The sequence below is a fragment of the Pristiophorus japonicus genome, chromosome 14 (assembly GCF_044704955.1).
Source record: "Pristiophorus japonicus isolate sPriJap1 chromosome 14, sPriJap1.hap1, whole genome shotgun sequence".
Lineage (NCBI taxonomy): Eukaryota > Metazoa > Chordata > Chondrichthyes > Pristiophoridae > Pristiophorus > Pristiophorus japonicus.
In genome coordinates, this window is record NC_091990.1 from 67,993,001 (window position 1) to 68,017,172 (window position 24,172).

General features: G+C 51.1%; 1 protein-coding gene across 1 annotated transcript in view; it reads right to left on the bottom strand.

Moving 5' to 3' along the window:
• Positions 1-24,172, bottom strand: part of LOC139279602 (potassium voltage-gated channel subfamily KQT member 4-like) — a 624,511-nt gene that overhangs the window by 74,762 nt on the left and 525,577 nt on the right. The window contains exons 12-15 of the mRNA XM_070898720.1: positions 23,243-23,566; positions 23,028-23,135; positions 22,008-22,250; positions 14,108-14,151 (exon numbers count right to left, since the gene is read on the bottom strand). Of these exons, the coding sequence (XP_070754821.1) occupies positions 14,108-14,151; positions 22,008-22,250; positions 23,028-23,135; positions 23,243-23,566 (719 nt within the window). The remainder of the gene's footprint in view (positions 1-14,107; positions 14,152-22,007; positions 22,251-23,027; positions 23,136-23,242; positions 23,567-24,172) is intronic.

Genomic DNA, 24,172 nt, shown 5'->3' on the forward strand with positions numbered 1-24,172 from the left:
GTCTGGTTCAGGCTCAGTCAATGGCCAGGGAGAGGGCTGGAATCAGTGGCTAGGGAACAGAGTTTGAGGTTGGGACCAAAGACAATACTTAATCACATTTTGGACCACTCTGCTGGGACCATTGGGACCTGACTGGTGTTGGAACGGAGAATTTTCCGAACCACGGGTGGTCACGCTTACCGGTACCTTTTGACAGCACCCAGGCGCCTGAGTGTGTGTGCATTTTGGCAGCCTGTGGACGGATCCCTCAGCTAATCACCAAACACACTCACTGACTGACACTGCCCCAGCCAATCGCCGAACACACTCACTGACTGACAGTCGCTCCAGCCAATCACCGAATACATTCACTGACTGACAGCTGCTCCAGCCAATCGCCGAACACACTCACTGACAGCCGCTCCAGCCAATCGCTGATCATACTCACTGATTGACAGCCGCTCCAGCCAATCGCCGAACACACTCACTGATTGATAGCTGCTTAAACCAATCAAAACATTTTAAAAATAAACCCTCCTCTCCCTCAGACCCAACTAAGGCCGAACCATGGATGTTTCCGGACCAGAGAAGTCCAACCTGTAGTGGGAATTTAAGCTTATCCAGGATTGGACATCGGACAAGCAGTCTGACATCACAGAAGTATTGGGGAGGTTGATAGAGGTGGTGGTGAGGGAGAGCTGGGTGTCATCAGTGCACACATGGAATCTGATGTATTGTCAGATGATGTCGCCGAGGGACAGCATGTGGATGAGAAATAAGAGGGGGTCAAGGTCAGAACCTTGAGGGACATCAGAGGAATGGTGCAGGGAAGGGAAGAGAAGCTATTGCAGGAGATTTTCTGGCTGGATATGTAAGAGTGGAACCAGATGAGATCAGTCCCTCTCAGCTGGACAGTGGAGGCAAGGCATTGGAGGAGGATGGAGTGGTCAACCATGTCAAAGGCTGTAGATAGTCAGGAAGAATGAGGATAAATAGTGTACCATGGTCACAATCGCAGAAGATGTCATTTGTGACTTTCATAAGGGCCATTTCAGTGCTTGATGCTGTCAATGCCATTTCTTACATTACAACCGTGAGCATACTCCAAAGGTACTTTGTTGACTGTAAAGCGCTTTGAGACAATCAGTGGTCGTGAAAGGCGCTATATAAATCTAAGTTTTCTTTCTGTGGCAGAGGCAGAAACCTGATTGGAGAGGTTTAAACATTGAATTGTGAGAAAGATGGGCACAGATTTGAAGGTTGAAGATGGGATGGTAGCTTTGCAAGGGCAGGGGGGGGGTCAATGGTGGGTTTTTTGAAGAGGGATGACTGTAGATTTGAAGGGGAGGGGAACAGTACCTGAGGAGAGGACACTGGTTCCAATATCTGTTAGCATGGGGCCAGGAAGGGAAATTGGGAGGTTAGGAGTTTAGTGGGACAAGAGTCGAGAGAATAGGAGGTGGGACTCATACATACGATGAGGTCAGAGGGAGCATGAGGGAAGATGGGAGAGAAACTAGAGAAAGATACAAATTCAGGGCTAGAGCAGGGGAAGACTTTGGGAGGTTTGCTTAGGGAGTAGGGGGACGGCAGGGAGGTGGAAGAGGCAGCTGAACAGATGACTGGTTGGTGGTGAGGATGGAGGGGGCAGGAGAGAGGGGGTTAAGAAGATGGTTGGTCATGGAGAAAAGAAGGCAGAGGTTACCTTTGCATTCCAGCATGATCCTGGAATAGTGAGCAGTTTTGGCAGAGGAGAGCAGGGCCCAATGGTGCTTGATGTTGTCTAGCAAATTCTGTCAATTAATGGCTAAACCAGTTGTATGCCACATACGTTCATATCTACGTCCCTTGGGCTTAAAGGAGTAAAGTTGGGGGTCCGTACCAAGGGGAAAGACCAGGGTGGGAGAGAGTAAACGCTTTACTGGGGACAAGGGTACCAAAGGTGGAGGTGAGGATGTGATTGAGCTGATCTTGTAGCTGCAGAAGTATCATGGTGCAAGGAAGACCAAAGGCTAGACAGTTGGGAACTTACCATTGTAAGTGACCGGGGGCGAATGCAGAAGTGGGGTTGGGAGGGGGAAGGGTTGCTGTGCTGAGGGATCAGAGATGGCCTTATCTTTGATTGGTACAATGGGAATAGAAAGGCCATGTGAGATGACTAGGACGAAGGGGTAGGAGAGTTTATATGACGGAAGAGATTAAGGGAGGACAGGAAGTGAATTCAGACGAGGGCAAGGTGAGTTGAGATGTAGATTGAATTGACTAAGGATGAGAAGTCACTTGATACAGAAGCTGGGAGGAAAGGGGTGAGGATATCTCGGTAAGGAACTTGGCATGAAGTTTGAGTGCATGGTAAAGAACGAAGATTTTAAAGGAGAGGCAAACGGGGTGGAGCAAGATGAGGTGATCAAAGGAGGAGAAGGTACCAGAGGAGGAGGGGGATAACCCAAGGTATGATTTGGTGATAAGGGTCACACTACACTATAATGGTTTGGGGGCCAGGGCAGTTGATGGAAGATATCGCCAAGCGTGGAGGCTTCAGTAAGGTGGCAGGTGCCATCACCCATGAGCCGACTTTCTTTCAAGGCCATGATGTCAATGTAATCATTCACAATCAGGGCATGGATTGCAGGGGCCTCGTTCACAATGAATGGCCATTTTGGAGGGTGGTGCGGAGAGGGAAAGCGATTGTTGGACCGCTGGTAGGGGGCATGGGGTCAGTGGGAGGAGGGTGTGGGAAGGAGATTAGCAAGATTAGCCCCCAGCGGGCACACTGGATGGAAAGGTCAACGAGAGAGAAGGATGTGGCAGTTGGGGTTGCTGCTTGTAAAGATGCAGCGAGAGGTGCCTCGATGGGTCCTTTGGAGAATGCTGAGAGGCTGCTATAGGTTTGTCCAAGAGCGGGTCAAGCCTGGGATGGCGGGAGGAGAGTAGGAATGTAGAGGAATAATGAAGGGTTTGGGTAGAGATTTGAAGGGGCAATGTATCCGAGAGGGGAGAAATGAAGGGAGGCATGACTGGGTAAGGAAGAGGAGGAGAGCAGAAAGACGGGGCCCGAGGGGCAGCCAAAATGCACACAACAGACACAAGGAAATCCAGGTTACATAGGTACAAAAAAAAGAAAGACGGCAGGTCCATCAACATCGGAATAAAGGAAAGGATAGAGGCCATTGTGGTTCTTCTTAGAACTTGGAAAAGGAAAGGTATGCCATCATCTGTATTGGGCTGACCAAAACAGGGGCAATGACAAGCTGCTCAATATCAGCATAATGACACGGCAGCTAATGGGTTTAACAACCTGTGTACACTCCAGGCAGAACTGGGTCTTCACCTACCACCTCCCACTCTTGTCTGTATACCTATACACTGTAGAAATGCACCCGATCACAACAAAGGGCCAGTGACTTTTCAGACTAAAAGGGAAGAAAATTTAATTATATAGCTCCTTTCCCAACCTCAGGATGTCTCAAAGCACTGTACAGCCAATGAAGTACTTTTGAAGTGCAGTCACTGTTCTAATGTAGGAAGCGCGTAACATGGCGAAGATTAGGATCGATACGTCCTGGGCGTAAGTGGAGAATAAGATGGAGAGAATGAGAGGGTCCAAAGTTGCAGTCAGAAGGCCCGTGGTGGGATGAAGTTGTCCAGTAATCAGTTTGGAGCAATGATGAACCGATGTCCAGGTTTGGAGACAGGTGTCGATCCAGGCTCGTGGTGAGGGTTTCATTCCATTCCAGCGGGCTCAGGAAATTGTTCCTCCCAGTCCTCTTCTGCTTCTTTTTCTTCTTCCAATTTGGGCGGGGGGGGAAAGAGAGGGAGCAGGTGGGTAGGGGGGGGGCGGGGAGGGGGTGGGCCGGGGAGAGGGCGGGGTGGAGTGGGGGGAGGGGAGCGGGGGAGGTGGGGAGGGGCGGGGGGAAGTGGAGGAGAGGAGCTGTTTTTAACTGCAGGGATCCTTTACATTTTTTTTGTCAGTTTCCTGCCCACAGTCAGCTTGTTTGACATTCTGGAGGCCGATGGGGGTCCAATGGTAGTCGGGGGGGGGGCAGATGGTGGTCGGGGGGGGAAGATGGTGGTGGGGGCCATTCAGTTGTACACAACAGGCCCAAAAACAATTAGAATAAAACAGGACGGACCACCCAACATCAACCTCAGGACACCACTGCAGGAGTTCCTCAGAGCAGTGTCCTAGGCCCAACCATCTTCAGCTGTTTCATCAATGACCTTCCCTCCATCATAAGGTCAGAAGTGGGGATGTTCGCTGATGATTGCACAGTGTTCAGTTCCACTCACAACTCCTCAGATAATGAAGCAGTCCATGCCCACATGCAGCAAGACCTGGACAACACTCAGGCTTGGGCTGATAAGTGACAAGTAACATTCGTGCCACACAAGTGCCAGGCAATGACCATCTTCAACAAGCGAGAGTCTAACCACCGCCCCATGATATTCAGCGGCATTACCATCGCCGAATCCCCCACCATCAAGATCCTGGGGGTCACCATTGACCAGAAACGTAACTGGACCAGCCACATAAATACTGTGGCTACAAGAGCAGGTCAGAGGCTGGGTATTCTGTGGCGAGTGTCTCACCTCCTGACTCCCCAAAGCCTTTCCACCATCTACAAGGCACAAGTCAGGAGTGTGATGGAATACTCTCCACTTGCCTGGATGAGTGCAACTCCAACAACACTCAAGAAGCTCGACACCATCCAGGACAAAGCAGCCCGCTTGATTGGGACCCCATCCACCACCTTCAACATTCACTCCCTCCACCACCGGCGCCCCCTGGCTGCAGTGTGCACCATCTACAAGATGCACTGCAGCAACTCGCCAAGGCTTCTTCGGCAACACCCCCCAAACCCGCAACCTCTACCACCTAGAAGGACAAGGGCAGCAAGTGCATGGGAACACCACCACCTCCATGTTCCCCTCCAAGTCACACACCATCCTGACTTGGAAATATATCGCCATTCCTTCATCGTCGCTGGGTCAAAGTCCTGGAACTCCCTCCCTAACAGCACTGTGGGAGCACCTTCACCACACAGACTGCAGCGGTTCAAGAAGGCGGCTCACCACCACTTTCTCAAGGGGCAATTAGGGATGGGCAATAAATGCTGGCCTTGCCACAGATGCCCACATCCCAGGAACGAATTAAAAAAAACAAGTACAGCAGGTACTTCGAACAAGTTTTTGAAGGAATGTCCCATTTACTGAATGTAAAATCTAACGAGTTGACCTTCCATGATGATGGGAATCAAAGCCATTTTAATTTGAGGTCAGCCAAGTTGAGAGCTTGGAGAATAATGAAACGAATGTGGAGGAGGGAGGATGGGAGGTGGAACAGGCAAATAGAAAGGGGAGTGGTGGGGGCGGGTAAGGGGAGTGGGGGAGAGGAAGAGGAGCGAGGCAGAAAGATGGGAAACTGTGAGAGGAGGTGGGTTAGAGAAGGGAAGGAGAACTGAGGGGAAAGGGAGAAGACAGTGATAGACGTGAGGATGAGAGAAAGAGGAGAGAAATGGAGATAAAGGATGAGAAGAGAGTACTGAGGTAGCAGAATTCAAATTGGTGGGGGTAAGTGGATGAAGGCATGGAACAGGCAGTCATTTTGAGGGGGAGAAGAAATACAATGTGAACATGGGTGTGTTGTGAATGTGAAATGTAGTCGGGAGAAAGGGTTACAATAGCAGGAAAATTCAAGCAAAGGAGGGCTACCCTGTGGGAGTTGACAATCAATGCTTGTTTGGAACAGGAAATGCAGTCATTGGGAATGGGAGGCGACATCTTCTTCATCAAGGAAGTGTGGGGGAACTCCCTGAATTCTTGTTCATGGGGGGAGAGTGGGACACATTTTTGCTTAGTGGGGTTGAGGGCCAAAAACATGCACAACGGGAGAGTGTTAAATTTCCTTGCTGGGGTTAAGGGGCTGTGGCCAATTTCTTGCTCAGTGTAGGGTGGAAAGTTGAGGGTTAACACCTTGCTCAGCGGTTGGTGAACTAAGGCTGCAAAGTGGCTGAGTGAGGGGAGTGGTTGAAGAATGACATTTTACACAGTGGAGCAAGGGATGAATTTCAGTGGTGTGGGGGTGGGGCTTGTGATTCTTTCTTTCTCTTTTAGGGGCGCCAATTTATGTTACATTTTGTTCCACGGTAACCGATTGGTCACAATGTTAAATTTGCAGCTTCACCCGTGGGTGTAACCTCAATACAGCTTCACCCACAGGGTGTAACCTCAATACAGCTTCACCCACAGGGTGTAACGGCGATACAGCTTCACCCACAGGGTGTATCTAGGTCCCGGCTAATTTTCAGCCCCTCTGCCGAGTTTGCTGGAAGACCTATCAATTTTTAGCTCCCTCCAAACTCTAGCCCTAACTATCACTGTACTTCATTCACTATTCACAACAGTCAGGGTTTATGTCTTTTATGCAACAAAACTAAGTCGCCTCAGGTACAGGTAACTGGGCTGTCACATCCTGCTCCCTCGACCCTATTCCCACTGAACTGTTGACCACCCAACTTCCCTTCCTGGCTCCCATGTTAGCTGACGTTGTTAATGGTTCTCTCTCCTCATATACGGTCTCCCTCTCCTTCAGTTCTGCAGTCATCACCTCTCTCCTCAAAATAACAACCCTCTACCCCCTCCATCCTTGAAAACTTCTGCCCCATCTCCAACCTCCCTTTCCTCTCCAAAGTCTTTGAATGTGCTGTCGTTTCCCAAATCTGTGCATATCTTTCCCGAATCCCTCCCATCAGATTTTCGTCCCTGCCACAGTACCGAAACGGCTCGTATCAAAGTCACAAACTAACCCTCCTTGTCCTCCTGGACCTGTCTGACCTTTGACACGGTTGATCACTCCATCCTCCTCCAACGCCTCTCCACCATCGTCCAGCTGGGTGGGACTGCACTCGCCTGGTTCCATTCTTATCTATCTAATCGTAGCCAGAAAATCTCCTGCAATGGCTTCTCTTTCTGCCCCTGCATTGTTACCTCTGGTGTCCCCCAAGGATCTATCCTTGGCCCCCTCCTATTTCTTATCGACATGCTGCCCCTCGGCGACACATCCGAAAACACAGCCTCAGTTTCCACATGTACACTGCCGACACCCAGCTTACCTCACCACTACTTCTCTCAACCCCTCCACTGCTTCTGATTTGTCATGCTGCTTGTTTGACATCCAGTACTAGATAAGCAGAAACTTCCTCCAACTAAATATTGGGAAGACCGAAGCCATTGTCTTTGTTCCCTAGCCATCGACTCCACCCCTCTTCCTGGCAACTATCTGAGGCTGAACCAGACTGTTCGCAAGCTGAGCTTCCGACCACATATCCGCATCATCACTAACACCACCTACTTTCACCTCCGTAACATCACCCGACTCCACCCATACTTCAACACATATACTGCCGAAACCCTCATCCATACCTTTGTTACCTCTAACACACACCAAGTCGCGCTCACCCATCACCCCTGTGCTCGCAGACCTACATTGGCTCTGGATTGAACGACAGCTCAGTTTTAAAATTCTCATCCTTGTTTTCAAATCTCCCTATGGCCTCTCTCCTCCCTATCTCTGCAGCCTCCTCCAGCCCTACAAACCCCCGAGATGTCTACGCTCATCTAATTCTGCCCTCTTGAGCATCCCTGATTTTAATCATTCCACCATTGGTGGCCGTGCCTTCAGCTGCTGAGGTCCTAAGATCTGGAACTCCCTCCCTAAACCTCTCCCCGCCTCTCTTTCCTCCTTTAAGATGCTCCTTAAAACCTACCTCTTTGACCATACCTCCTTATATGGCTCGGTGTCAAATTTTGTTTGATAACGCTCCTGTGAAGCATCTTGGGATGATTTGTTACGTTAAAGGTGCTATAAAAATGCAAGTTGTTGGTGAAGGTTCACAGATGCACTTGGATGAGGAAGGCCATTCAGTCCATCCCAGCTTATCCACTCAACCTTCATCACAGCATCCAACTCTTCCTTAAATGGGTTCTCCATTACTCTACCCAGAGGTCCATTCTCCACTCTGATATCACCACTCCCCAGATCCTAAAAACCCCCATTAAAGTGCATTTTAAACTTTCCATATAAAACTATGGCCTGGATTTAACTTTAAACGAGCTGGCTCACTGGTTTGTTTTGCTGGGGCAGAAGTGGGTTGGCCACAAAGTGCAGAATTTTGACTGGTTGGGTGCAAAAGGCCCAATCGCATTCTTTGATACTGGGAGCTGGATAACTTCACAAGTGCCTTTAGCTCTCCTCCCATTATCAGTAGATAGTTAAAGAAAAAGCACTCTCAGTGTCAGGTCATAAGAGAACAGTGGCATTTGGAAAGCCAATTAATCCAACACACGAGAAAACGGTGCACTTCGGGAGCCTCCTCCTGCAGCTCAGGCCCCCAATGCTCCAGGGACCAGTCCCGATTCATGCTAACTTTTCGAATCTCAGCTGGGGCCACAGTGGAGGTATTACAATGGGCCGAAGTATCCCGTGCTGGAAGGTGTGACTTGAGTGGATGTCAGGTGAGGGCTTGGTGACGCTTGGCTGTGATGCCTCAATAGTTGAATAACCTGATGAAACGCACACATTGAAAATGGTCCCTTTGGTGAGGGGGGGCTCTGGTACTCATGGAACTATACCCATATCATCAATTTCAGCACAGAAGGAAATAGAGACAAGCAAATCTCAAACTAAAGCAGGAATCTCGACGTGTCCTTCCTCCTTTTAAAACACCACATTTATTGAATCAATCTCCTCTAGTTCTGAGTCTAGAGCAGATGGATCAGCAGTAAACACGTTAGATGCAAGAACTTCCACCATTTGGAGAGGCCTACCAGATAGCGGGTCGAAAGTCTCGGAGCAACACAAAACAATATTCCCACAGAGACAGCAGAGAAGGCCACGGAGCACCTGGAACTCCAAGTTAATCGTAACTTAGTTTGGAATTTTAGAGGGTTAATAAGTTAGTACATTGATTATCAAATGAATAAACCCATTATCCCATGCAAGAACCAGGCACAAAAAGTCATCTAACATCAAGCATCTAAGAGTCTACCTAATGGAGAGCAGGCTAGTCTCCAATGCGAGCTGAAGCAAGGAATTCTGGGACTGAGGGGGAGGGGTCATGCAGATTCAGTTAGCTGGCATTCCAAAGGATCACGTGACCCATCCAGGCGCTTGATACCTCTGTTTCCGTGTGGTCTGAATCCGGAAGAAATTCTTTTTACTATTAAAGAGATGACTAGGAGTCAAGAAGAAGATAAAAGTATAATGTTACTGTACATATTAGGGGATTATAGAAATAAAGCAGATGCAGTGTTACCTGAACCCTACTGCAGCCCAAATATAGAACAGTGAAATAGATGGAAGGACCATAATCGTCAATTGCTGCTTCACAAAGATCCGTATGTGACTGCCGGCAGAGGGCAGCTAGCGAGTCTCTGCTTTCTCAGCAAATGCCCATGAGTGACTATTTACAAACCACAACTTCCTTCTTTTACCAAAGTCACCTTTTATTAATTAATTTAGAATTCCAGCTTATTTCAATATTCGGTGGGTGGAAGCGGATGGAGATGTAATCAGTTAGTTGTTTAATTGAAGTACTGACTGGTATTTTAACACTATCACACCATAAATCTGCCAGAAGAGACCCTAACCAGGGAGATATGTAAACAGCCTTCCCTCTACTGCTTGAAATGGGTAATGCACTTGTCATGTATCTTACATTATTATATATAACTGTATCCTAACATGCTATACATGACTGTAATAAGATATGACCTATAACCACCAGCATACCTTACCACCAGGGGTGCACTTGCAAGAGACAGGTATATAAGGACAGGTCTCAGGCAAGTGCAGCATTCCAGAGCTGTGAAATAAAGGTGCAGGTCCAGAGTGACCTTGACTTCAGTACATGTCTCGTGTGAATCTGTACTGAGGGGACAGGACTTTACAGCACTTTATCAATTTACTCTGCTGTTCCAACGGCATTACTGTATCACAAGATATTTTCTGAGGATGTATAAACAAACAGATCCTGAGGAAATGTTTCTCTCTGACAAGCTGCAAGTGTTAAAAATAAAATAGCACTTCTTTTCATCAAGTTTCGTACACTATGTTCTTCGGCTGCTAGTTCAAGTTTTTAGGGTTTTCTTAGCCTTAGAAGGGGGCCCCTGTCCCTTGCTCAATTTTCTCACTTCAACAGACATCTCACAATGCGATTGTTGCTTTAGTGCCAATCTGCTCTGAATTTGGTGCTTCAGGGGCTGAGCTTCACCCCGCCGGCAACAGGTCGCTCCGACCGTTTGTGTTGTGTTTTAGCCGCTGCGATGGATGCGGCAATCCATCCTGCGACATTCAGCTCTTTGTTGTTTTTTCGAGCGTGACGGAAGTTGGTTATAATGGGGGTGGAAATGGGACAGGACGCAGTCTGTCCCGCTGTCAGTTATCAGCGCGGGCACGTCACCACATCCCTGCCCTTCACTTAAAAGGGAGAGCCACTGCAAGCTCTGCAATCATTTCAGTTCAGTCCGCTGGGCCACCAGGGAGGGTTTCAGCCAGGCCAGCGGTCTGGCACCCAAGCAGGCATAATTGTCGGGCCGACCTGAAGTATAAAATGGCATTGCCCACAGCACTACCTCCCCTTTAAGGGCGGCTACACCCCCGACCAACATGGAGTATACTGAGCGACGGCCGGAAGACTTTTGAAGGTGAATTTCCCTCCTGGGGCACTCTGTTGCGGTGCGCGTTCTGATAACGTCTTTAGCAATGCATCAGCAAGAACGGGGCGGGAGTGGGGGAGTGGCGGAAGTGGGGAGAGTGGGGCGGGAGTGGGGCGCGAGTGGGGAGAGTTGGGGGGGGGAGTGGGGCGGGAGTGCGGGAGCGGGGTGAGAGGGGGGCGCAAGTGGGGAGAGTGGGGGGCACGGGGCAGGAGTGGGAGGAGTGGGGGGAACGGGGGGAGTGGGGCGCGAGTGGGGGGGGGGAGTGAGTGGGGGGAGTGGGGCAGGAGTGGGGGGAGCAGGGGGGGGGAGTGGGGGGAGCAGGGCGCGAGTGGGGGGAGCGGCGCGAGTGGGGGGAGTGGGGAGAGTGGGGAGAGTGGGGAGAGTGGGGAGAGGGGGAGAGTGGGGAGAGTGGGGAGAGTGGGGAGAGGGGGAGAGTGGGGAGAGTGGGGGGGGAGTGAGTGGGGGGAGTGGGGGGAGCAGGGCACGAGTGGGGGGAGAGTGGGGAGAGTGGGGAGAGTGGGGAGAGTGGGGGGGAGTGGGGAGAGTGGGGAGAGTGGGGGGGAACAGGGAAGTGGGAGGCGTGGGGGGGAGTGGGGGGCGCGGGGCGGGAGTGGGGGTTGTTGCGGGGAGTGGTGGGCGCGGGGCGGGAGTGGGGGGCGCGGGGGGAGTGCGGGGAGCGGGGGGGGAGTGGGGGGCGCGGGGGGGGGGAGTGGGGGGCGCGGGGGGGGGGGGAGTGGGGGGGAGGCGAGGGCTGGATCTCCACACTGCAGCACAATGCCCTGAGCTGAATTTCGCTAATGATGGCCATTCCGCACTGCCTCGTGGCTGCTGCTTTCCGGTGGCCACACGCCTTATCGGGAGGCCGAATTTCAGCCCCTCTGGCTCCTACCCACCACGTTGAGTTTACCCAAGGTCATTTCACAAAAAGCCTAGTAGAGAAAGGAGCCCTTCATCCCATTAAATGACAAGACAGACTGTTAGAAAATAATTTGTTTTCAGTACTTAAACAGGCTTACGGCCAGCTCTGCCAATAAGAAAGAATTTGCATTATATAACATCTTATCATGTTTTCAGTAATTCCCAAAGAACTTCAGAATCAATTAATTACTCTTGGAGTATAGCCACTGTTGATAAATGACAGCCAATTTGCACACAGCAAGGTCCTACAATCTGCAATGAGATGAATGGCGATGTTGGTTGGGTTAACTGGGACACTGAGAGAACTCCCTTCAAACAGTGCCATAGGATTTGTCACATCCAACTGAACAGGTAGACAGAGCCTGGGCTTAACATCTTACCTGAAAGAAAGCAGTTCAGACAGAACAGCACTCCCTCAGTCCTGTACTGACGTGTTCGCCTCAGTTATGTGCGCAAGTCCTTGAATAGGGTTTGAACTCAAAACCTTCTGACTCAAGGGAGTGAATGTTATCATTGGGCCAAATTGACATTAGAATGACCAAAATTAACTTCTGACACTGATTCCAACATTGGGCATTCCCATATCTGGGGTTTCCACCATCGTTATTGTCGCAAATCATAGAATCCCCAAGGAAATTCCCGGCGTAGGTCTTTACAGTTAACTAATCGCCCAGAACATATTCAAATCACATTTACTAATGTGTAGTTTAGTGTGGTCCTAGCGACAAGTTGTGTCTTCAGAGGCCTGTAAATTAAACTCATCTAGCTCAGTTTGAGAACAATTTCTGACATCATATTAAGTTTAAGATACTGATTTTCCCCTGGTGCCAGCATATATTAATCAGAATAATTATTAATTGCCTATTAAACTAAAGATTATGCCAACCTGCAATCTATTATAGTTGAAAGGAATATCTTATCTTCTACGTTAATTATTGTCCTGGGATTTTCCCGATCTCCTTCTGTGACTTTGGCAAAACCCCCGGAGAATCAGAATGAATGGCTAAAACAGCCTTTGGACCTGTTTCTCCGGGGGTTCCAGTAATCTTCTACTGAAGTTATGGCAGCAGACTGGGACAGGCCCATGGAAATTCTCCAATGTATAAAGGCACATTCTAACAGAGACTGCAATATCATCAATAGGCTATCAACAGGTCAGGGCAACTCCTGTGTCCATTTCTTGCTTATTTTCAGCTCACACTGATGTACTGAAACACCAATGTACCAAGTCACAGTGCGTACTTTGCACACATGCACTGTAGCCACTCACCAATACTTCATTGCCAGCACCTCCCAAACCCACGACCTCCACTACCGAGAAGGACAAGGGCAGCAGGTTCATGGGAACACCATCACCTCCAGGTTCACCTCCAAGTCCCACACCATATCCTGACTTGGACACACATCACCATTCTTTCATCAACATCCTAAAGCTCCCTGCCTGACAGTCACTGAAGGATTAGCAGCAAGTTTCTGTCTCAGCCAATCTCAAAGCAGGACATAATCTATCACTGATGCCATGCACTCACAGCACTGCCAATATTTACCCAATAACTGGCAATCCGTTGGCAGCAAGCTCCCAATCCCCAACATTCTAGCCCATCTGTGGTGAAACTTTATCATTGGCAGTCTAACACCCATTTCCTATTGATTTCTAATGGTCATACACTTCCCTTCTCCAGCATCATAATTGTGGCATGGATGCCATCAATGTTGATCTGCACCAACTATCGGAAGAGCCGATGCAAATACACGGTGCTAGGCCTCTGCAGATCACTGACTGTATGTATCTATTCACTGACAACATGTGTCCTATCCTTGAAATGTGCCATGCAATCAACCCTGCTCATGTCTCACAGACCTTGTGGTTGGGAACGGTAGTATAGTGGTAATGTTACTAGACCAGTCGTCCCGAGGCCAGGATTAATGATCCAGAGATCTGAGTTCAAATCCCACCATGGCAGCTGGGGAATTTAAATTCAGTTAATTAAATCTGGAACAAAATGTAATGGTGACCATGAAACTTTGAGGAAGGAAATCTGCTGACCTTAACTGGTCAGGCCTATATGTGACACTGTAGCAAGACACTCAGTTGTAACAAACTGCTACAAAAAACAATAGTAAGAATAAAACTGGACGGATCACCTGGAAGCGACCTAGATACTGGTGTCAGACATGACAAAAGTACACCCAGCCCATTCGACCAATCTGTGCCAGAGATGGGAGAGCTGTCCCACAGACTAGTCAAGCAACAGCCTGACATAGTCATACTCACAGAATCATACCCTTCAGACAATGTCCCAGACTCCTCCATCACATCCCTGGGTATGTCCTGTCCCACTGGCAGGACAGACCCACCAGGGGTAGCAGTACAGTGGTATACAGTCGGGAGGGAGTGGCCCTGGGAGTCCTCAACATTGACTTCGGACCCCATGAAGTCTCATGGCTTCAGGTCAAGCATGGGCAAGGAGACCTCCTGCTGATTACCACCTACCGCCCTCCGTTGGCTGATGAATCAGTTCTCTTCCATTTTGAACACTACAGAGAAGAAGCACCAAGGCTAACAAGGGCACAGAATGTACTCTGGGTGGGGGACTTCAATGTCCATCATTAAGAGTGGCTCGGTAGCATCACTACTGACCGAGCTGGCCGAGTCCTGAAGGCTGTCGCTGCCGGACTGGGCCTGCAGCAGGTGGTGAGAGAATCTACTTGTTGCAGATGCATCTGTCCATGACAGTATTGATAGCAGTGATCACCACACAGTTCTTGTAGAGACAAATTCCCATCTTCACACTGAGGACACCCTCCATTGTGTTGTGTGGCACTACCACCGTGCTAAACGTGATAGCATCATAGAAATTTACAGCACGGAAGGAGGCCATTTTGGTTCATTGTGTCCACGCCGGCCAACAAGAGGCTATCCAGCCTAATCCCACTTTCCAGCTCTCGGTCCCTAGCCCTGTAGGTTACGACATTTCAGGTGCACATCCAAGTATTTTTTAAATATGGTGAGGGTTTCTGCCTCTACCACCCTTTCAGGCAGTGAGTTCCAGACCCCCACCACCCTCTGGGTGAAGACATTTCCCCTCAAATCCCCTCTAAACTTTCCACCAATTTCTTTAAATTTATGCCCCCTGGTTGTTGACCCCTCTGCTAAAGGAAATAGGTCCTTTCTATCTGCTATATCTAGGCCCCTCATAATTTTATACACCTCAATGAGGTCTCCCCTCAGCCTCCTCTGTTCCAAGGAAAACAAACCCAGCCTATCCAATCTATCCTCATAGCTTAGATTCTCCACTCCCGGCAACATCCTCATAAATCTCCTCTGTACCTTCTCCAGTGCAATCATGTCCTTCCTATAATGTGGTGACCAGAACTGCACGCAATACTCTAGCTGTGGCCTAAACAGTGTTTTATACAGTTCAAGCATAACCCTCCCTGCTTTTATATTCTATGCCTCAGCTAATAAAGGCAAGTATTTCATATGCCTCCTTAACCACCTTATCTAACTGTCCTGCTGCCTTTAGGGATCTGTGAACCTGCACTCCAAGGTCCCTTTGTTCCTCTACACTTCTCAGTGTCCTATCATTTAATGTGTATTCCCTTGCCTTGTTAGACCTCCCCAAATACATTACCTCACACTTCTCCGGATTGAATTCCATTTGCCACTGTTCTGCCCACCCGACCAGTTGATTGATATATTTCTGCAATCTGCAGCTTTCTTCTTCACTATCAACCACACAGCCAATTTTAGAATCATCTGCAAACTTCTTAATCATACCTCCAACATTCAAGTCTAAATCATTGATATATACCACAAAAAACAAGGTACCCAGTACTGAGCCCTGTGGAATCCCACTGGAAACATCCTTCCAGTTACAAAACACCCATCAACCATTACCCATTGCTTCCTGCCTCTCAGCCAATTTTGGATCCAACTTGCCACTTTGCCCTGGATCCCATGGGCTTTTACTTTCATGACCAGTCTGCCATGTGGGACCTTATCAAAAGCCTTGCTAAAATTCATATACACTACATCATACGCACTACCCTCATCGACCCTCCTGGTTACCTCTTCAAAAAATTCAATCAAGTTAGTCAGACACGACCTTCTCTTAACAAATCCATGCTGACTGTCCCTGATTAATATGTCTCTTTCTAAATGAAGATTTATCCTGTTCCTCAGAATTTTTTCCAATAATTTTCCCACCACCGAGGCTAGGCTGACTGGCCTGCAATTAATCGTTCTATCCCTTTCTCCCTTCTTAAACAATGGTACAGCATTAGCAGTCCTCCAGTCCTCCGGCACCACAGCTGAAGCCAGAGAGGATTGGAAATTGATGGTCAAAGCCTCTGCTATTTCCTCTTTTGCTTCGCTGAACAGCCTGGGATACATTTCATCCGGGCCTGGAGGTTTATCCACTTTCAAAGATGCTAAATATCTCCTCTCTCACTATGGTCAGACCCGGCAGGGGGCAGGGGGGGTGGTGGGGAGACCCACGGGGAGACCCAGGGTGGGCAGACCAGGGGAGGAGGATCCCACGGGGAGACTCAGGGCGAGCAGACCCGGGGGGAGGGTCCCACGGGGAGACCCAGGGCGGGCAGACCCGAGGAGGAGGATCCCATGGGGAGACCCAGGGCGGGCAGACCAAGGGCGGGCAGACCCAGGGTGGGAGGGTCCCACGGGGAGACCCGGACCTGGGCGGGGCGGTGGGGCAGGGAGACCCACAGGGAGACCCAGGGCGGGCAGACCAGTGCAGGGGGGAGACCCGGGGATGGGGGGGCGGGGGGGAGATCCGGTGAAGGGGAGGGGGGGAGATCCGGTGGGGGGGGGGGCGGGGGGAGACCCAGGTCGGGGCGGGAGATCCGGTGGGGGGGGGGGGCAGGGGGAGACCCAGGTCGGGGGGGGGGAGACCCAGGGGGTTAGACACACAGTGGAGAGACCCAAAATGAAAGGCCAACAGACAAGCCATAGGTCAAACAGGCCAATGCAAAGTGCACCAAATACCTGACTTGCCCATCCACATGATCTTGTTGTAAGATCGTTCTCTGCAAAATCTACCACAGGGATCGTCCCTCAAAACGTATCCTTGGCTACATGGTGCTGGACAACCAATCAAATCCCTGTTTCGAGGACAGTGAAATCTTCGATGCTTTAGACCTCCCAGGTCCAGCCTTCCCATATGAGCTTGCCACCTGTGGCAGAGACAGGATCATGGCCAAGGGGAAACGAGCAGGCAATCTAGTATTAGAAGCGGTAGATGGGAAGACAGAACAGCTGTGTACCATCCTCGAGAATGCCCACAACCCGGAGACAGAAGCGAGATCCCACATCCCGATTTCTGCGAGAAGTTCCCCCACCTCAGGTCAGTGGTGAAAAAGATACCCGAGCCAAGAGAGGATGTCCCTACCATCCTCCTCATTGGGAGAAACTGCCCTGAGCCACTCAAGATCAGGGAGTCCCGCAACGGGCTGAGGGGCACACCGTGGGCACAAGGTATGGACCGAGGCTGGACCGTCTCCGGACAGGTTTGCCCAAGCGGGGCAAATGAAAAAGTCCATGTCTTCGTCATCCATGCTATCCTTCAGCCACCGAAGGCCATGTCCATCCAACACCCACACTCAGTGAAGATCGTGACAGAAGGTGCTCACCTTAACTCGGAGTTCCCTCCACCTCTCAACAACGGACCTCAGGCACTCACTCCCGCCTTCCTCATGGCTCCGAAGACTCAGCACCTCCAGGCATCAGCTGGCACTTTGGTGCAACTGGATCTGTATGGACAACGGCAATGGGCCCAACGACCTGTAGATCAACTCTGGATTCGACAGCGGAAGAAACACCAGTAGAGCCAGCAGCCTCAACACAAGACGAATGAGACAAAGCTGGACACCTTGTCAGGGATGTTGTTCTCCTCCGGCAGAAAGAATTTCCCTGGAATGACTGGCCACATTGTACATGCCTCCGAGCCCTACCCCACCGAGGGAGGAAGGCTACATAAGGTGGAGGGCACGGACTGCAGCGATGACACATGTCACAGCTACACGAGACTGAACACATACTTGGACAGACAACGCCACCTCAAAGCCATCCCATGAACTAAGAGGAACTGAACTCTGGTAAAAATTCCAATCTTTGTTATTTTTAGATGGGGAGTGCAATGGTCGGAGCTTTTTGTTCAATTATGGACACCGTTCTTGTCGTGACACTTTCCTGCCACTGGGTGGCGTTTTCTGATTGGATAGACAGACAGAAAGCAAAAAAAGAGAGAGAACCATTTTAGCGAGTGCTGTCTGTAACTTTGTAGATTAGAAACAAATCTTCTATAGTAGCAAACCTTCCCAGAAGTACAGTTATGTAAGTAACTTCTTCTTATCCAATTGTATTTATATGTGATGTACAGTAAGAGATAAGTAACTCTTTATTGCTGCATTTTTTGATTGCTACAAGAATTCTCGATCTGTCTTTTATTCTTTATCAACAGTTTTCACACTGCATTATTAAAGGATTTGGATTCAGAAGCTTTGGCCTTTGGCTATATTTCTTGGTGTAGTGTTGAAGCTAGAGAATCAGAGCTACGCTCGCAGTATGCTACACTCTGACAGAAACCGGTACAGATCTACAACCTCCATGAGGTGTTGCGGGCCATCAACAGCAACAGAATTGTATTGCACCACAATCTGTAATCTCATGGCCCGGAATATCCCTCACTCAACCATTACCATCAACCCAGGGGACCAACCCTGGTTCAATCAGGAATGTAGAAGAGCATGCCAGGAGCAGCACCAGGTGTACCTAAAAATGAGGTGCCAACCTGGGGAAGCTACAACACAGGACTTCATGCATGCTAAACATGCTTCATCATCATCATAGGCAGCCCCTCGGAATCGAGGAAGACTTGCTTCCACTCTAAAAATGAGTTCTCAGGTGACTGTACAATCCAATATGGGAATTACAGTCTCTGTCACAGGTGGGACAGACCGTGGTTGAGGGAAAGGGTGGGTGGGACAGGTTTGCCGCATGCTCCTTCCACTACCTACGCTTGTTTTTTGCATGCTCTCAGTGACGAAACTCGAGTTGCTCAGCGCCCTCCCGGATGCTCTTCCACTTAGGGTGGTCTCTGGCCAGGGATTCCCAGGTGCCGGTGGGGATGTTGCATTTTATCAAGGAGGCTTTGAGAATGTGCTTGAAATGTTTCCTCTGCCTACCTGGGGCTTGCTTGCCATGTAGGAGTTCCGAGTAGAGCGCTTGTTTTGGGAGTCTCGTGTCGGGCATGCAGACAATGTGGCTCGCCCAAAGGAGCTGGTCGAGTGTGGTCAGTGCTTCGATGCTGGGGATGTTGGCCTGAGCAAGAACACTGACATTGGTGTGTCTATCCTCCCAGTGAATTTGCAAGACTAAACATTCGTAAGACAAAGGTCGTCCACCAATCTGACCCCACCACACAGCACCCGGTCATCAAAATGCACGGCGCAGCCTTGGACAACATGGACCATTTTCCATACCTTGGGTGCCCACTATCAGCAAGGGCAGACATTGACAACGAGATCCAACACCGCCTCCAGTGTGCCAGCGCAGCCTTCGGTCACCTGAGAGAAGAGTGTTTGAAGACCAGGACCTGGCACAAGGTTTATGGTCTACAGGGCTGTAGTGATACCCGCCCTCCTATATGGCTCAGAGATGTGGACCATATACAGTAGACACCTCAAAACGTACCACCAACGCTATCCTAAACATGCAAGCAGCATGCTTTAAACAGGGCTAAGCGATTCCACAATCAACAGGTCAGATCAAAGCTCTGCAGTCCTGCCACATCCAGTTGTGAATGGTGGTGGATAATTAAACAACTAACGGGAGGAGGAGGCTCCATGAACATCCCCATCCTCAATGATGGTAAAGCCCAGCATGTGAGTGCAAACCATCTTCAGCCAGAAGTGCCGAGTGGATGATCCATCTTGGCCTCCTCCTGAGGTCCCCACCATCACAGAAGCCTGTCTTCAGTCAATTCGATTCACTCCACCTGATATCAAGAAACGGCTGAGCGCACTGGATACAGCAAAGACTATGGGCCCCGACAACAGCCCGTCTATCGTGCTGAAGACTTGTGCTCCAGAACTAGCCGCACCTCTAGCCAAGTTGTTTAAGTACAGCTACAACACTGGCATCTATCCAACAATATGGAAAACTGCCCAGGTATGTCCTGTCCACAAAAAGCAGGACAAATCCAATCCGGCCAATTACCGCCCCAACAGTCTACTCTCAATCATCAGCAAAGTGATGGAAGGTGTCGTCGACAGTGCTATCAAGTGGCACTTACTCACCAATAACCTGCTCACCGATACACAGGTTGGGTTCCGCCAGGATCACTCGGCTCCAGACCTCATTACAGCCTTGGTCCAAACATGGACAAAAGAGCTGAATTCCAGAGGTGAGGTGAGAGTGACTGCCCTTGATATCAAAGCAGCATTTGACCGAGTGTGGCATCAATGAGCCCTAGTAAAATTGAAGTCAATGGGAATCAGGGGGAAAACTCTCTACTGGCTGGAGTCATACCCAGCACAAAGGAAGATGGTTGTGGTTGTTGGAGGTCAATCATCTCAGCCCCAGGACATCGTTGCAGGAGTTCCTCAGGGCAGTGTCCTAGGCCCAACCATCTTCAGTTGCTTCATCAATGGCCTTCCCTCCATCATAAGGTCAGAAGTGGGGATGTTCACTGATGACTGCACAGTGTTCAGTTCCATTCGCAACTCCTCAGATAATGAAGCAGTCCATGCCTGCATGCAGCAAGACCTGGACAACATTCAGGCTTGGGCTGATAAGTGGCAAGCAACATTCGCACCACACAAGTGCCAGGCAATGACCATCTCCAACAAGTGAGATTCTAACCACCGCCTCTTGACATTCCATCGTTGAATCTCCCAACATCAACATCCTGGGGGTCACCATTAACCAGAGACATAACTGGACCAGCCACATAAATACTGTGGGTACACGAGCAGGTCAGAGGCTGGGTATTCTGCGGCGAATGTCTCACCTCCTGACTCCCCAAAGCCTTTCCACCATCTACAAGGCACAAGTCAGGAGTGTGATGGAATACTCTCTACTTGCCTGGATGAGTGCAGCTCCAACAACACAAGAAGCTCGACACCATCCACGACAAAGCAGCCCTTTGATTGGCACCCCATCCACCACCTTAAACATTCACTCCCTCCACCACCGGCGCACCGTGGCTGCAGTGTGTACCATCAACAAGATGCACTGCAGCAACTCGCCAAGGCCAAACATGTTCAATCCTTAACTGTCAAGTAACCTTGGATATCCAATTCATGCAGTGTTCGTGCATCACCCATAACTGACACTGGAAGGGCATGGGCCACACCTGGCAGTGGAAGGGCATGGGCCATACCTGGCAGTGGAAGGGCATGGGCCACACCTGGCAGTGGAAGGGCATGGGCCACACCTGGCAGTGGAAGGGCATGGGCCACACCTGGCAGTGGAAGGGCATGGGCCATACCTGGCAGTGGAAGGGCATGGGCCATACCTGGCTGTGGAAGTGAGGGCACACCTGGCAGTGGAAGGGCATGGGCCACACCTGGCAGTGGAAGGGCATGGGCCATACCTGGCTGTGGAAGTGAGGGCCACACCTGGCAGTGGAAGGGTATGGGCCACACCTGGCAGTGGAAGGGCATGGGCCATACCTGGCTGTGGAAGTGAGGGCCACACCTGGCAGTGGAAGGGCATGGGCCACACCTGGCTGTGGAAGTGAGGGCCACACCTGGCAGTGGAAGGGCATGGGCCACACCTGGCAGTGGAAGGGCATGGACCACACCTGGCAGTGGAAGGGCATGGGCCATACCTGGCTGTGGAAGGGCATGGGCCACACCTGGCAGTGGAAGGGCATGGGCCATACCTGGCAGTGGAAGGGCATGGGCCATACCTGGCAGTGGAAGGGCATGGGCCATACCTGGCAGTGGAAGGGCATGGGCCATACCTGGCTGTGGAAGGGCATGGGCCATACCTGGCTGTGGAAGGGCATGGGCCACACCTGGCTGTGGAAGGGCATGGGCCACACCTGGCTGTGGAAGGGCATGGGCCATACCTGGCAGTGGAAGGGCATGGGCCATACCTGGCAGTGGAAGAGCTTGGGCCATACTTGGCAGTGGAAGGGCATGGGCCATACCTGGCAGTGGAAGGGCATGGGCCACACTTGGCAGTGGAAGGGCATGGGCCACACCTGGCAGTGGAAGGGCATGGGCCATACCTGGCAGTGGAAGGGCATGGGCCATACCTGGCAGTGGAAAGGCATGGGCCATACCTGGCAGTGGAAGGGCATGGGCCATACCTGGCAGTGGAAGGGCATGGGCCACACCTGGCACTGGAAGGGCATGGGCCATACCTGGCAGTGGAAGGGCATGGGCCACACCTGGCACTGGAAGGGCATGGGCCACACCTGGCAGTGGAAGGGCATGGACCACACCTGGCACTGGAAGGGCATGGGCCACACCTGGCACTGGAAGGGCATGGGCCACACCTGGCACTGGAAGGGCATGGGCCACACCTGGCACTGGAAGGGCATGGTCCACACCTGGCACTGGAAGGGCATGGTCCACACCTGGCACTGGAAGGGCATGGACCACACCTGGCAGTGGAAGGGCATGGGCCACACCTGGCAGTGGAAGGGCATGGGCCATACCTGGCAGTGGAAGTGAGGGCCACACCTGGCAGTGGAAGGGCATGGGCCACACCTGGCTGTGGAAGTGAGGGCCACACCTGGCAGTGGAAGGGCATGGGCCACACCTGGCAGTGGAAGGGCATGGACCACACCTGGCAGTGGAAGGGCATGGGCCATACCTGGCTGTGGAAGGGCATGGGCCACACCTGGCAGTGGAAGGGCATGGGCCATACCTGGCAGTGGAAGGGCATGGGCCATACCTGGCAGTGGAAGGGCATGGGCCATACCTGGCAGTGGAAGGGCATGGGCCATACCTGGCTGTGGAAGGGCATGGGCCATACCTGGCTGTGGAAGGGCATGGGCCACACCTGGCTGTGGAAGGGCATGGGCCACACCTGGCTGTGGAAGGGCATGGGCCATACCTGGCAGTGGAAGGGCATGGGCCATACCTGGCAGTGGAAGAGCTTGGGCCATACTTGGCAGTGGAAGGGCATGGGCCATACCTGGCAGTGGAAGGGCATGGGCCACACTTGGCAGTGGAAGGGCATGGGCCACACCTGGCAGTGGAAGGGCATGGGCCATACCTGGCAGTGGAAGGGCATGGGCCATACCTGGCAGTGGAAAGGCATGGGCCATACCTGGCAGTGGAAGGGCATGGGCCATACCTGGCTGTGGAAGTGAGGGCCACACCTGGCAGTGGAAGGGCATGGGCCACACCTGGCACTGGAAGGGCATGGGCCATACCTGGCAGTGGAAGGGCATGGGCCACACCTGGCACTGGAAGGGCATGGGCCACACCTGGCACTGGAAGGGCATGGGCCACACCTGGCACTGGAAGGGCATGGGCCACACCTGGCAATGGAAGGGCATGAGCCACACCTGGCAGTGGAAGGGCATGGACCACACTCGCACTGGAAGGGCATGGGCCACACCTGGCACTGGAAGGGCATGGGCCACACCTGGCACTGGAAGGGCATGGGCCACACCTGGCACTGGAAGGGCATGGGCCACACCTGGCACTGGAAGGGCATGGGCCACACCTGGCAGTGGAAGGGCATGAGCCACACCTGGCAGTGGAAGGGCATGGACCACACCTGGCACTGGAAGGGCATGGGCCACACCTGGCACTGGAAGGGCATGGGCCACACCTGGCACTGGAAGGGCATGGGCCACACCTGGCACTGGAAGGGCATGGTCCACACCTGGCACTGGAAGGGCATGGTCCACACCTGGCACTGGAAGGGCATGGACCACACCTGGCACTGGAAGGGCATGGGCCATACCTGACAGTGGAAGGGCATGGGCCACACCTGGGATTCAGTAGCAGTGCAGTCTTAGCTTGGTGCTTGATGGAGGTACACAGCCCATTCCTTGTGGCTTGGCAGTTACCTCGAGAACCATTACAAACTGCGAACAGCTTGCTGTTGTAAAGGAGGCCAAATAAAGAGTCTATCAGACATAGAATGGCTAAACCTCCTGGTGATTAATTAATAAACGGTGAAAAAAACTAAAATACAAATGCACCTTGAAATCCTGGACAAACTGTCCAGGTATCCTTAGTTATACGGAAATGAAATAAGGGCGAGAGAAACAAAATCAAATATATCGTGCACTTTGAGATTTTCAAAGCTCAGCTCCCTTGGGATGAAGGCCGGCAGCATTAAACCTTTTACAGAACATGCACATTAATTATAGACACAAATCGAAAAAAGATAGACTCACTGTTTAGGGAGAATTCGTATTATCACCTCTCCTAAAAGCACTGACTCACACCAGTGTACCGTCAAATGGGTTCACAATAGTTATGGTTCAATGCATACTGGCAGTTCCCGGGAATCTCCGCCAAAAGGCCAATCTTCAGATGTGACCGTCAGCAGGCTATTTGATAT